At 41.3% G+C, this 14,353-nt stretch overlaps 1 protein-coding gene across 1 annotated transcript in view; it reads left to right on the top strand.

Annotated features, from left to right (window-relative positions):
* Positions 1 to 13,907, top strand: part of LOC137297154 (neuroglian-like) — a 52,188-nt gene extending 38,281 nt beyond the window's left edge. The window contains exons 9-10 of the mRNA XM_067829170.1: positions 11,810 to 11,985; positions 13,842 to 13,907. Of these exons, the coding sequence (XP_067685271.1) occupies positions 11,810 to 11,985; positions 13,842 to 13,907 (242 nt within the window). The remainder of the gene's footprint in view (positions 1 to 11,809; positions 11,986 to 13,841) is intronic.
* The last annotated feature ends 446 nt before the right edge of the window (positions 13,908 to 14,353 follow it).

The following is a 14,353-nucleotide window of genomic DNA, read 5'->3' as shown; positions in this document are numbered from 1 at the left end:
TACCCGATAACGACTGGTTTCTCAATATTAGGCTCGGCTCCCCCTACGTGTTCACGGATAACAAAGACAACCACCTAAACAAAGTCGTGAACAATGGAACCCTGCTCGTGGCTTACGTCCCAACTCAGAGACGTAGCGTAGTCGTCAGCCCACTCGACACTATGGCAGCCCACATGCTATCGAGTAAACCGGCCATACAAAACGTGAAATTGCAGTTGGTGTCTGAATTCGAAGGCGTGGTCAGTATACTAGAGAGTCTACCGGCAAACTCAACACTGATCATCAAAGTCTACCTAGGGGAACCATCGGGGAATGATGTCGAGATCGTGAAAGGGATCAAACTCGGGTGGGGGAAACGACACCAGTATCAAGTTTGCAACGTTTACGTGCGGGTGGGTGTCGGCTCCAACACCAGTCTGCAGGGGGTCAACGTGATCGTGGAAAACAAGATATCACTAACCAATATCTTCCTGCCTGACAACATACACTTCATGGGTATGAAGTTCACCCCTGAACTATTATCAGAAAACCAGTTGGAAATTATATCCTAATAGTATAATAATGACCAGTCATTATCCCAACACTACGCTTAACGACCTAGGAGATACGGAGGGATTCGATCAGCCTGGTGAGGAAGACACCTTATATATCCTGCACTTCAAAGACAACATGTACAGACTGGTGTCGTTATCAGATTTAAAAGAGCCCAAATGGCTGATCAACTTAACACTCGCCTCACCTTATATCACAATAGACGCAGATACGTGGCAGATCTCTAAGATTAGGAACAACGGTATCTGGTTCGGGGATTTCATTCCGGAGGAATCAGTACCCACGAAAACTACTGATACCGAAAAAAATAGGTTAAAGTCTGGAGCAAAAAATAAATTAACATTTAGCAATAATCCTTATGGCATAGATCTTGTTGGTAGAATATTCTCCCCTTTCACACTCATCATAGAAGTCTTCTTTTATTTAGACAAGGAAAACACCTCAAGAGTACACCAATTTTTACCCGGGGTGTCAATACACTGGTTTGACGAACACGCAAACAAATATTGTCGTATTGTTATACAACAGGATACCACGGGTCCTATAAACCGCTTAATAAGCCTCAGTGGGGTTTTTATTACAACAGGAAAGTCTGTTAGCCTCTCACCTATTACCCTCAGTAGTAATCTAGAACTTGTAGACTTCAAATTCATTGATAGAATATTAACTGAAACCCAATTAAAATATCTTTCAAAATATATATTATAGGATGGGCCTGTACCCAGTCATAGAGGAAGTAGCGAAGACGCTGGAAACCGTAGATGGGTTCCGCTTGAGGCAGTTATGTGATATGAAACGCCAACTAGAACATGACCGTGACACGCGGAAAGCACTATGTAAAAAGTACCATAGAGCTTTCAATATCGTGGACGGGGCTGACACTACCCTTATGGCAACCAGCATGGGACTAGGGGCGGCAGGTGTTGGGTTGTTAGCTACCATCGTGGCTGCACCTATAGTGCTAGGTATTGAAATAACAGCTGGGGTGGCAGGGGTGTTAGGGTTGGCGCTTAAGTTAGTATCACGCAGACTTCATCGTAAGGTATTGAAACACGACGAGATCAGGATTCTGGCCGAAGCAAAGCTCAACACAGTAAGTGGGCGTATTTCCACGGCACTCTCTGATAGTAAGATCTCAGAAGAGGAGTTTCGTTCAATCCTCTCTGAACTCACAAAATATAACGGAATGAAACAAGATATTCGGTCCAAATCTCGTAAGTCTGCTATCAGTGAGGACGAGAAAAAAAAGTACATAGAACAGGGGATACAAAAAGCCCAGCAAGCCTTTATTATGAACACCAAAGAGATCATAGGCGGTTCACGTTAAACTGTTTCATCGATATAAACGTGACATTGGCACAGTAATTACCGCCAACTTTTTTGTAGTAGGGGTAATAGTAGCAAGAGCTAAGGGGCCAACCAACGCCTTAGTTAGTAAATAAGGCGTTGTAGAGACTTTTTTTGAAAGTGGTCCAGAACCCCCATTCCCTATACTACTCAACTACATGAACCGCCATATTGCCATCACACTGCGCCACATAACCGAGGAAGTGCTGACCTCACAAGTCTTCACATTAATGCTTGTCATTCTGCCGGACTGGCAGTGTGATTTGCTGTGGGATGAAACTTGCAACTTTACATGTTTCTTATGTGTTTTTTTGTCGTTTTTCTTTTTGATAGTTGCTTCCGAAACTGTTTGTGCTTTCTCCCTTTGCTCTTAATTTGAAGAGAAGTATCCTGTGTATTTGCCTGGTCTGCACATCATTTATTGGGTACACGCTAAGTCTTTGCAGTTGTTTTTCCTTTTCAGCCATGCTGGTTTCAATACACGGGAACACGTGTACGGCCTTGGGTTTCGCTCTGTTGTTCGTGTATTATTGTTTGATAAATTCCTTTGCGCTTTTGTTAAAATTACTACCTAACTTTGTGCTTATTATGTGCTAACTTTTATCATTATTATTATTTACAGATTAAGATAGAAATGCAGCAGAGAGGGTTCGGGTGATCCTGGCACAGTCAGGCTGGTAAAGCTCATCATCAGCTCAGGGCCCTCGCGCCCTCTACACGCAACCCAGACAGCGAATGGGACTTCTCCCAGGAAACACTGCCTAGTCGAACCCACCAAGAACTTTCCGGAGAATATGGAGGTTTTCCAACACTGCAGCCTTCTGCATTACCCAGATTGTCAGAAGGGCTGTGCTCCCGGTGGAGAACCCAGGCACTCTCCTGATCTGCGCCAAGAGATCAGGAGGTACCAAACCAAGGGCATCGAGAACAATGGGGAGCCTGACGACAGTGTACTTGGGATGCAAGCGAGACATTTCAAAGGCGAGGTCCGCATATTTATCATGCTTTTCCTGAATCTTGCCAATCACATTGCTGTCAAAAGGGACAGAAAATTCAATGATATAAATAATTTCATTGGTTTTATCAAAAAGGACAAGATCAGGTTTGTTGGCTGGAATTCGTCTCAGACTGTATATTGGCCTATTCCAGAGAAGCTTAAAAGCATCATTTTCCAGGACGCCCTGGACAGGGTCGTACCATGGATGGACCTCGGAGTCAAAGCCACAGGCATGGCGGAGACGATAATAAAAGCAGCGAACCATGCCATCATGTCTTTTAAGATATGCAGTTTGTGCCAAGGAAGGGCATCCACTGACTAGGTGTTGGACAGTCTCTGTAAATTCATTGCAAAGACGACATTTCATGTTGATATTTTCTTTAAGAATAACATTCTGGCGATTGCGAGTGGGAAGTGACTGGTCGTGAGCAGCAAAAAGGAAGCCCTCAGTTTCACATTTGAGACCAGTCGACTTCATCCAGGCGAAGGAGTCAGTTGGATTGCTGTTCTGTTCCACACACTGCATGTACACACGATGCAATGGCTTCTCAGAAAGCTTCTCCACAAAGGACCGACTCTGGGTAGACTTGGTAAAGGACTTCACCTGGTTTACTCCCATCACTGTACCGTCCAGCAGTACATCACCATGAGCAAAATCAACTTCAAATTTCAGATTGTGTCCAACAACCTTGGCACGCTTAAAATAGCTGTGGAATTCCTTGCTTTGATCATGAATCTTGACGTGCATTACCAGAGGATCATCTGGTAAATAAATATGTGCAAAAGTGCACAATAGAATTCTATCATGAAGAGCTTCCACATTAATCAAACCTCGGCCTCCAGAATTGATTGGCATGTATAAACGATTAAGAGAGGAACGAGGGTGGTGTGCTCTGTTATCAGACATGATCCTTCTGGTCAGGCGGTCAAGACTCTGGATGTCTTGTTTTGTCCAATCAACTACTCCAAAGGAATAGGAGAGGACTGGCACAGCAAAGGTATTGGTGGCTTTGATCTTGTTTCGAGCATTTAACTCGGAGCTCCAGATTTTCTTTAAACGAGATTTATACTCGGCCCGAAGTTTATCTTGAATCTGGGCATTCTGGAGCTTGTCTCGAACTTGCATTCCAAGATAGGTGTAGGCCTGATCTTCCACGAGATGCTCAATAACTCCTTCCCCCTTGTAACTTGACCGATCCATCATTAGTTACCTTGCCACGTTTCAGATGAAGAGTATTACATTTGTCGAGTCCAAATGTCATGCCAATATCATTAGAGGACTTTGTCCTCGACAAGGAGGACCTGTTCTTTCAAATTGGTCTCTCCTTTGGCAAGGAGCTAAATGTCATCCATGTATAGGAGATGAGTAAGAGGTGTTGGGGATCTGTGCTGAGGAGGTCCGGGATGGTAACCTCCCTCCCTATTGAGCAGGAAACTCAAAGGATTTAGAGACAGACAAAAAAGCAAAGGACTGAAGGAGTCCCCCTGGAAAATTCCCCTTATTATTATTATTTGTTCGATTTTTGTACCAGCTCTCCTGACCTAACCATCACCACAACTCCTGATTATATTTTTCCTTTTTTCTGCATATCACTGTTGCCTTACAATATATTTGGTAGCTTTGAACTTGGTTTTGGTCGTTCCTGAAGACAGGAAGATGACCAAGGTTCCAGAATTGCAAGCTTTGCTGTGTTCTTTTTGTCTGGAGGACCAGGAGGTCCACGCCCACGTGGGACCTGAATGTGGTGCTTAGTCTCTTACAGGAGGCGCCGTTTTAGCCACTTACATCTTGTCTTTTTACAACCTTACCAAGAAGACTGGCCATGGTAGCTAGGGTGAGTGAGCTGCATGCCCTGGGTGTCATTCTTGTTCATTTTGAATGGATCCCCACATGGAGCACTCCACCCGGGACTGTACTGGGACTTTATTGCACAAACTCAACTCCCTGGACAGCCCAACAGGTCTTTAATGATTCCTCCTCTCTCTTTGATTGTGGAATCTGGGGATGACGCTGAACTTCATTTATGTCTGATATGTTCACTTTGGCGTTTTCTTTGTTGGTCTGTGTTGTGTTACATGATTTATTTCGTTTCGCAAAAGTGAACACTTTTAAATATGTAGGAGTTGTCTCCCATGGCACGAACTTGGACCCTCAGCTTATCATTTTATCACGAGGACAAAGCATGACAAAGTGTCACAACAAGCGAAGCCACAAGCATTCGTTAGGACTGGACGACAACCCACTTTCTGGACAATTTAAAGTGCACTGCTCGTGAATGGACTTTCACGAGGTGTCTGTGGCAGACGACAGGAACAGAGAACGGACATTCTCAAACTTTCACGGTGATTTCACAAGCTTTTCACGGTAATCGTTGACATCGCAAGTGACATACAACCTTTTCCTCAACTAGAGAGACGAGAATCGTGAATTTCAACTTTCTCTCGTTGGCGACATTGGGTGTACGGTGAGCCGTACGGGACATAAGCCGTAAATCTTGGCAGAACTCACAGGTATTCCAATTCCTACATTAGATTTATCTTGCCAGAAGCTTTTCGTAAATTGAAACAAACGTGTCAGTTCATTTTTGATGGACCATTAGCTGGTAAAACAGAAACTGTAAAAATTCAGTATCTCATGCTTTGGATTGGAGAAGAAGGCATGGATATTCGAGAAGGATGGAATCTCTCAGAAGAAGATAAAGGGAAACTAGATGTGCACTGGACTGAATTCGAAAGATATGTGAAGCCCAAGTCAAATTTCAGAGTTGCTAAATTTCAACTGAGAGCTCTTAAACAAGAATCTTTTGAGACAGTGGATGCATTTATCAAAAGGGCGAAAATCATCGCAGCTGAATGTGAGTACACAGACACAGATGATCAGTTGCTTGACACTCTCATTGCTAGAATAAATAATGAAAGCATTCAACGAAAACTAATTGCCAAAGATAACACTCTTACCTTAGACCAAGCTATGACAATTGTACGAACATACGAAGCAACAAGGGCTCAAATGAATGACATTCAAGACACCAAAACTGTTCACACAGTGACAAAGAACGGTGAAAAAAAGGGCAACAGTCAACCCTACACGCGTTATAAAAAGGCTCCTTTCAAAACGGGACAATGTTGGAATTGTGGAATAGACCATGGTCGTGATGCTAAATGTCCAGCGCAAGGTACGACTTGTTCCTTTTGTAAAAAACAGAATCACTGGGCCAAGATGTGCATTTCCAAGCAAAAATCAAACACAGACAGTAATGAAACAGGACGCAACATGCCAAACACAAGGTCTCATTCAAGAGGACGATCACGTTTTCGCAGAAAACAAGTTCAAACCATAGACAATAATAAGGTGCATGAACTGACTAACAACGACAATGGGGACACAAATGTGAATGACGTGACAGATGATTTCAAGGATTTTGTGTTGGACTCCATAGACATAGAACCGGAGAAATATGGTACAGATGAACAATTTTGTGACAGCATGATCACTGAATCAATCTACAATGATGGTCCCAGGGATCAAGCTTTTGCGAATGTTGCCATTAAGTTCAACAACATCAGGCATATAGTCCGATGTAAAATTGACACTGGTGCTCAGTCAAATGTAATTCCTCTCAGAGTCTACAAAGAATTTGTACCAGAGCAGCACTCTAAAGCTGAGTATGAGATGCACCTCAAACCATCAAACATAAATCTAAAGGCTTATGGAGGATACCCCATCAAACAGTTGGGAACATGTGAACTGAACTGTAGCCATAGAGATAAGTCAGCAAAGTGTGAATTCCATGTGACAGAAGCCAACGGAAATACAGTGCTTGGACTACGAATGTGCATTGACCTTGGGACTGTGAAACTGAACTGTGAACATTCTCATTGCAACACATGTCATAGAGCTAGTGACATTTCCGAGATGCATAATGACACAAAGTGTGACAAAAAATGTCTATCCTTTGGTAGCAAGACTGGAGATCCAAAGCAGGATATGTTGGATAATTTTGCAAAATGTTTTCAAGGAACTAGATTATTTCCAGGTGATTATCACATTGAGTTACGAGCTGATGCAGAACCAGTTATTCATCCTCCAAGGTGTGTCCCAGAATCATCACTCAAAATTCCCTTGAAGAAAGAACTGGAACGAATGACAGATCTGGATGTCATTGAGAAAGTAGACTGCGCCACTAACTGGGTTAACAGTCTAGTTTTTGTCACAAAACCTAATGGAGATCTCAGAATTTGCCTGGATTCGCGCGATCTAAACAAGTGGATCAACAGAGAACACCACTACACAAGGATTCTGGATGATGTCTTACCTTCTCTATCCAAAGCAAAGGTATTCAGTAAGCTTGACGCACGCTCTGGATACTGGAATGTCAAACTGGACACTGAATCCAAACACTTATCGACATTCAATACACCATATGGTCGTTATTGTTCCAAGGGACTTCCCTTTGGTCTGGTCTCAGCACAGGATGTCTTCCAAAAGAAGATTGACCAGACATATGAAGGTCTGCCTGGTGTAATTAGGATCACTGACGACATTATTGTGCATGGTGAAAACGACGCAGAGCATGATGCAAATTTAACTGCTATGCTGAAACGGACAGAGCAAGTTGAACTAAGACTAAACCCTGACAAATGTGAAGTGAAACAGGATAGTGTGAAATGTTTCGGCAATGTGATCAGCAAGGTTGGTCTGAATCCAGATCCAGACAAAATCTCATCAATTGTGAATAGGGATGCCCCGAAATCGGTCAGGGAATTACAGTCATTCCTAGGTACAGCAAACTACCTCAGCCGTTTCACACCAAATCTTGCAACCATCACTGCACCATTGCGTGACCTCACGAAACAGGATGTAGAGTTCATTTAGGGTCCTGAACACCAAAAAGCATTTCAGAACCTGAAAGATATTCTTCTTTCAACTGATGTATTGACCTACTTTGATGCACTAAAACCAGTAGTTCTACAAACAGATGCAAGCAAAAGTCTGTCTGAAACAGGAAGCAACTACATGTATTGCAACATTGAGAGAGATATGCTTCGAATTGTGTTTGGACTAGAATGCTTTCACCAATATGTTTATGGCAGACATGTGGTCATTGAAACAGATCATAAACCCTTGGAGAGCATAACGAAGAAATGCTTGACAAATGCTCACCCAGGACTACGCATACAGAGATATGATATATGGCAAGGACATACCAATTGCTGACACTCTATCAAGGATTCCTGTCAGCGGCGTGAAAATACCAGACATGGACATTACCATCCACGAAGTAGTCAGTGACTCCCAGTCAAGATTGCAGCAAATCAGAGAATGTAGTGACGAGGACTCAACACTCGTAGCTTTAAAAAAACTGTTATGGCTGGATGGCCAGCACAAAGAGATCAGTGTAGAGCTGAAACACAACAATTCTGGAACTATCATGACGACAATGGACCACAATATAGTTCAAATGACTTTGCCTGTTTCAGTCAAGAATATGGCTTCAAACATGAGACAAGTAGTCCCCATCATCCCAAGCTAATGGCAAGGCTGAACGTTATGTAGGGGTAATAAAACATACCCTACAGAAAGCACTAGAAGCTGGAGAAGATAAACACATGGCTATTCTATGCATACGTACAACTCCACTTCCTCCAGGAATTCCATCTCCAGCTGAATGTTTTTTCTGTCGAAAACTACAGTCAAACCTGCCGGTGGTGAACAAACAAGTGAAGAATGAAAACACAGTTCAAAATTTTCAAATACGGAGAGACAAAGTACTTGCTAACCATGATACTGCAAGTAGCCTTATGTCTGAACTCAGACCTGGGCAAAGTGTAAGGATCCAGGATCCAGTAACTAAGCATTGGGAGCCAGCACACATCAAACACCCCATCGGAGAACATCCCAGATCATATGTTGTTACCGGGAAGTCAGGGCAAGACTACCGCCGCAACCGACTACACATTCGGACACCTGGAGAAACATTTAAGTTAAAACCTGAATTGGATACAGAGCAGGAGACACCTGTTTCCACACAACCTAAAACCTCACCCAGTCCCAACAGTTCAACAATTAGAGAATGATGTGTTTCTTTTGAGGAACCTAGGATTCCGAAAAGAGACAGACAAGTGGTGATCAGATCAGGGAGAAGGGTTGTGCCTCCAGTGAAACTTGATTTATGACATTAAGTTCAAGCCTTACACACCAAAGACACTTGTAATTTCAGCATTACAATTGAACACTTTCAATATTCATAACTGATGTTTATGTTCAACATTTCAAAGAGGGGAGATGTCATGTTACATGATTTATTTCGTTTCGCAAAAGTGAACACTTTTAAATATGAAGGAGTTGTCTCCCCTGGCACGAACTTGGCGCTAAAGAAAAACATGGCTGTGTAACCTTGTTATGAAGATTAATAAAAAAAACATGTGTTGGACCCTCAGCTTATCATTTTATCACAAGAACAAAGCATGACAGTCTGAGGTTCATTGTGGTGTGAAGAAGCGACTTTGCATTCGTGTCTCCAAGTCAGATATGGCAGAAGTTAGTCGTAGCACTTTGGCGTTGTGGGTTTTAGCCACCATCCTCCAGGCCTATGAAGCTGCAATCTTTGACCCTCCTTAGACTAACGATCCCTCAATGGATCAGAGCAGTTGCATCCACGACGGCCCTTTTCAGATCTTTACATTCCGACCCCTTAATTGCTGAATTAAGTGAAACAAGTACCAAAGCAAAACTTCATTTCCTGTAAAGAATAACAAACCTTTTTTAGAAACTAGTCAACACCATTCACCAAATTTCACTTGTGACTAGATACATACTCATACATACTAGACTCATTCTCAGCCTTGAGAATGACACACAACTTATCTATCAGTCTTGTCAATGTAGAAGTTGTCATTTTTACTTCCACTGTAAGTACAAACCCTCTCTTGTCTGCAAGTACCTCCATAACACGTCCAAGACTCCATTAATTTCTTGGAGGATTGCCTTTAATTAAGACAATGTCTTTTAACAGCAACATTGCGATGAGGACTTATCCACTTCTGACGTTCTTGCAAGGATGTTAGATACTCTTGTGGCCATCTTTTCCAGAAGATATTCGTGGTGTACTGTAATTGTTTCTACCGTCGGCGTGTGTAGCAGTCACTCTTTGAGTACAGCCCTGGAGGCAGTGTTTCTCCACTACGAAGTAGGAGAATTTAGGTGGGTGTCAGAGGTGACAACTCATTGATGTCACTTGAAACTGTTGTTATGGATCTGTTGTTCACAACAGATTCAGTTTCACAGAAGAGTGTATGAATTCATCCATTTTTAAAACTTGTGAATGAACCAGGGAGTACATGATCTTCCTCACTGTTCTTATCATTTTTTCCCATGCTACTCTGAAGTGGGAACCCATGGGCGTGTTAAAGTCCCTCATTACTCCCTTCTGTAGCATTTGCTGGTGTATTTGATGAATATTCCACCGCTTCAGTAAGTTCTCGTTTGCTTCCAATAAAGTTAGTACCATTATCAGACCAGATCTTTTTGGGACACATATGTCTTGCAATAAACTGACGAATTGCATTGATGCATGATGATGCGTCAAACTGAGATGTAACGTCAAGATGAATGCCTCAGGATGCCAAACAAGTAAACACCACTCCATAACATTTGACATTGCTACGTCCTCATTTAATGGGAGATGGACAAAAGGAGTCCACTCTGACTCTCATGAATGGTGCTTCATCACAAGATACTCTATCAACCGTTGTGTAGTATCTCGGGTATGTATGATTGACGGGGTACTCTTTAGAAGAAACATGGGAATGTCTTCTTTGGTCTCTAATGGGATTTCATCAGAACCTGTTGCCAGGATATCTGGATAGAATATTCTCTGTCCGTTAGATGTCCTCTATCATTTGGCCTGTTAATTTTGAAAATCTTTCAGTCTGTCAAAGTTCTGCGTTACTGTCTTGAGACAGTTGGGAGTTATGTGGTCGACTGGAACAAGACATATGTTATGTATGATCTTACAGTGACTGACAGCCTAGATGAAGCTGTGCTGTGTTTGGGTGAGGTATTATCAGAGGCTAAGGACTTTGTTCCAGGTGATTTCCACTTTAGGATCGTAAGAACATGAGAAAGCACAAAATGTGAGATAAGATGAGCATTATAAATATATCCAAACAGCTAGCTGAATTCGACAATATCGACGACTGCATTGATAGCGCTATATCGGGGAGGTAAGTGCGTGATTGGAGTGCACAAACAGTTTCATCGGTAGGGCTGATGCCCAGTTCCCGTCAGGAGATGTTTCATTGACAATTGAAATCCTGAAGTTAGGTTATGAAAAGAGCAAATAAACATCGATATTATTTGCCCAAGATTGTTAATACCACTTCAGATGCAAAATCGATTGCCTGTTTAACAAAAAATAGCTAAGGAAATCCAGCGAGATCAGTCATCTGCTGTTGATAGGTCATGTATTAAACAGGAAACCATGTGATCAAAACAGTCTCTCGCAGTGCGGAGGTAAAAGTATGGCTCATTGTAGAAAGCACATACAAAATACTCAGATGTGGCAAACGATGTCACCAACGGTATTCTTGTAGGAAACACATGATATTTTTGTGTGAAATAGATGAATATATCTGTATCTAATCAAGAGTAGCAAACACAAAACTTTAAATGATGTTTGAGATAAAAATTATGTTTTTGTCTTACGTTGTCAAAAACCCCTAACATCGGGATAAAAAAAGTAGGTACAATTTCTATATTCCACTTAGAAAAACAGTTACAATCAATTAGGGAAAAGAATAAATGTCCTTGTTAACCGGGTTAAGACTTTGCGGTGGTTACTGACTGTATTGTATTTGAATACATGACACATTTTATTAATAGCATGTCTATTATATATATATCTTTTGCAGAGGCTAATGTGAACAGTCGGTTCAAGAAAGTTTCAGCTGATGAGGTAATGATAGTGAATGTCACGAAGGAAGATGCCATGGTGATCCAGTGTAATGCCACCAGCAAGCTTGGCTACATCTGGGGGGACGTCTACCTGAACGTACTCTGTAAGTATCAACTAAATCCACAGGAGACGGTGGGGCAGAAGTGGTGGACACCAATCTATTTTGTTGACTATGGGGTGGTCAGACTTGGGGAGCTGAACAGGGGCATGTCATTGTACCCTGGTGGTATGGGTCAATGTCCAATAATGAAAGCAATTTACACTGTATAATCTGATAATTATTGATGTTTATTATGTTTATTGCATGGTTAGTCACTATTCTTGTATTTTTATTATTGATCGACAGCTTTCTGCTCATTCTTAATGTTATATTTTGAAGTTTATTTTCATGAATATATGCAGTCTGTACTAGAAGTGTTGTGGCATTACACAACAAGCACATCTTATGGCCTTGTAAACATTCTATGTATTATCTGATAATTGATTTTATGTTTATGATATGATTAATGAACATTCTTTTATTTTGATTTCATTGAAATCACCATGTCCATTGACTGTCCTATGCTCATTACTAATGTGTTCTTTTTCTAAGTTCATATTTATGAATATATCATGCAGTCTGTACTAGAAGTGTTGTGGCATTACACAACAAGCACACCTTATGTTCTTATAAACATTGTATTCATTGTCGGAATATAATTGATGTTATGTTTATGGTATTGTTATTGTATATTCTCTTATTTTTATTTCATTAAGATCATTATGATGTTCCCTGAGAGTCCTATGTTCATGAGTAATGGTGTGTTTTGAAGGCCATGTTCATGAATATATACATTGCAGTCTGTTAGGTCTGACTTGGCCAGGGTTGTCAACATAGTCAAAATGAACCTAAATATTAGTGATGTGTAATGCATGTGTGTGACGGGATGAAATGTTTGTACATGTTTAGGGTGTATTCGTCAGTTTTTAACTGAATTAAATATTCAGTGTAGTGTATTTCAAATGTTGTATGCTTCTCTGATGAGTTTCTCTCAACCCCTCTCTTGGCTTACTGCACAAGTTTTCTACTCAGCTACAATCACCTAGAGCATTGGCACACAATAGCCAGCCCAAGTGCGGTACTTACTTCTCTGTGCTGAATGGTCGGGAAACTCTGGTGCCTGTGTTCCCACGAACATAGAAAAACATATCACCCGAATGCAGCCCCAGCCTCGGTCTGTCCATCTGTAAGCGCTTGACCAGCCTGGACCAGCCTGGACCAGCTTTTGTGCCGGTTGGGTAAATTTGACAGTGTCATCATAATCCAAGCCATCTTCAAAATCATCTTTTGTCTGGTTTACTTTCTTTAAACCTTGTATTCTTCATATTCTTCATAATTATATTTTTCTCTTTTGGCCAAAAATTGCTTATAATTTTTTACCTAAAGTTGTTAAAAGTTCTTTGGCATGTGTGAGTGAGTATATTTTTATTCTGCATCCATCAATATTCAGCATAATAATGGTGGTCTGAATATAACCAGTGATAAGTAGCATGAGTGCAAGTGGGATACAATGACATGTGTTAACCGAGTCAGCGAACCGGAACACCCGATGCCATTTGTCACCTCTCATGGGTTATTGAAGATCTAATCTTCATGGGACTTTTCTTTATTTTTTCAATAAAATGAGGTTTTGTGACATCTGCGGTTTACATGTTTCAGATCAAGATCCACTTCTCTTTTGTTCGACATGTATCCCAGACGTATTTGAAGGATAAGAGATAATGTCATTGCTTTTCCTCTTGGAAAAGAGGAATTTGCAGGCTACTTATATGCTTTGGAATGTAAGACATATGACAGATATGGCGGCAGTCTGTATCAAATAGAGATAAAGTATGTTTTTCCTGCTTCCAATGAAGATAGACCTTCAGAAGGCACCCCTGAAGCTCCTGAAAAATTTGTTAACTTATTTTCAGATATTTTCAGTACTCACCACGCATAATGTTCACAGCAAGACAAGGAAGATTATGAAGAAGAGCAGCTCCTCAACATCCTTGAGATTGGCAGCAATGTCTAATGACAGTTGAAGGGGTGCACCTTTACCAAGTCACCTTGTGGGGCCAAAAAAGTTGTCATGTCTCAGAAGTCAATGTCCAACACATATGTGAAAAAAGACAAACAACTTCTTCTTTATTGTAAACACAGCATTTCTGAGTTTTTCCTTTTCCCTTCATCAAATGTATGATTTCAGTTGTACCAGATGATTTCAGTCGTGCCAGATTTGATAATGAATGGAATGCTTTGGTTTCTCTTGGGATTTCATTTTAATAAATCAACTCATCGAGACTGTCAGTTCCATACCCCACCATTATATTTTATGGTTGTCTCCTATTCTCATGATAAACGCGTCTTCTGCCGAGATCGCTGATACTTAGTGGTTGTTTACATCACTGACCTGTAAAAAGGTAGTAGTCCAAGATCACAATTTTGCAATCTAACGAATATTGGTGAGTTTTTACCAAC

The sequence above is a fragment of the Haliotis asinina genome, chromosome 9, assembly GCF_037392515.1.
Source record: "Haliotis asinina isolate JCU_RB_2024 chromosome 9, JCU_Hal_asi_v2, whole genome shotgun sequence".
Taxonomy (NCBI): domain Eukaryota; kingdom Metazoa; phylum Mollusca; class Gastropoda; order Lepetellida; family Haliotidae; genus Haliotis; species Haliotis asinina.
Note: the sequence above shows the minus strand (reverse complement) of the source record. Positions and strands in the feature narration are given on the sequence as shown.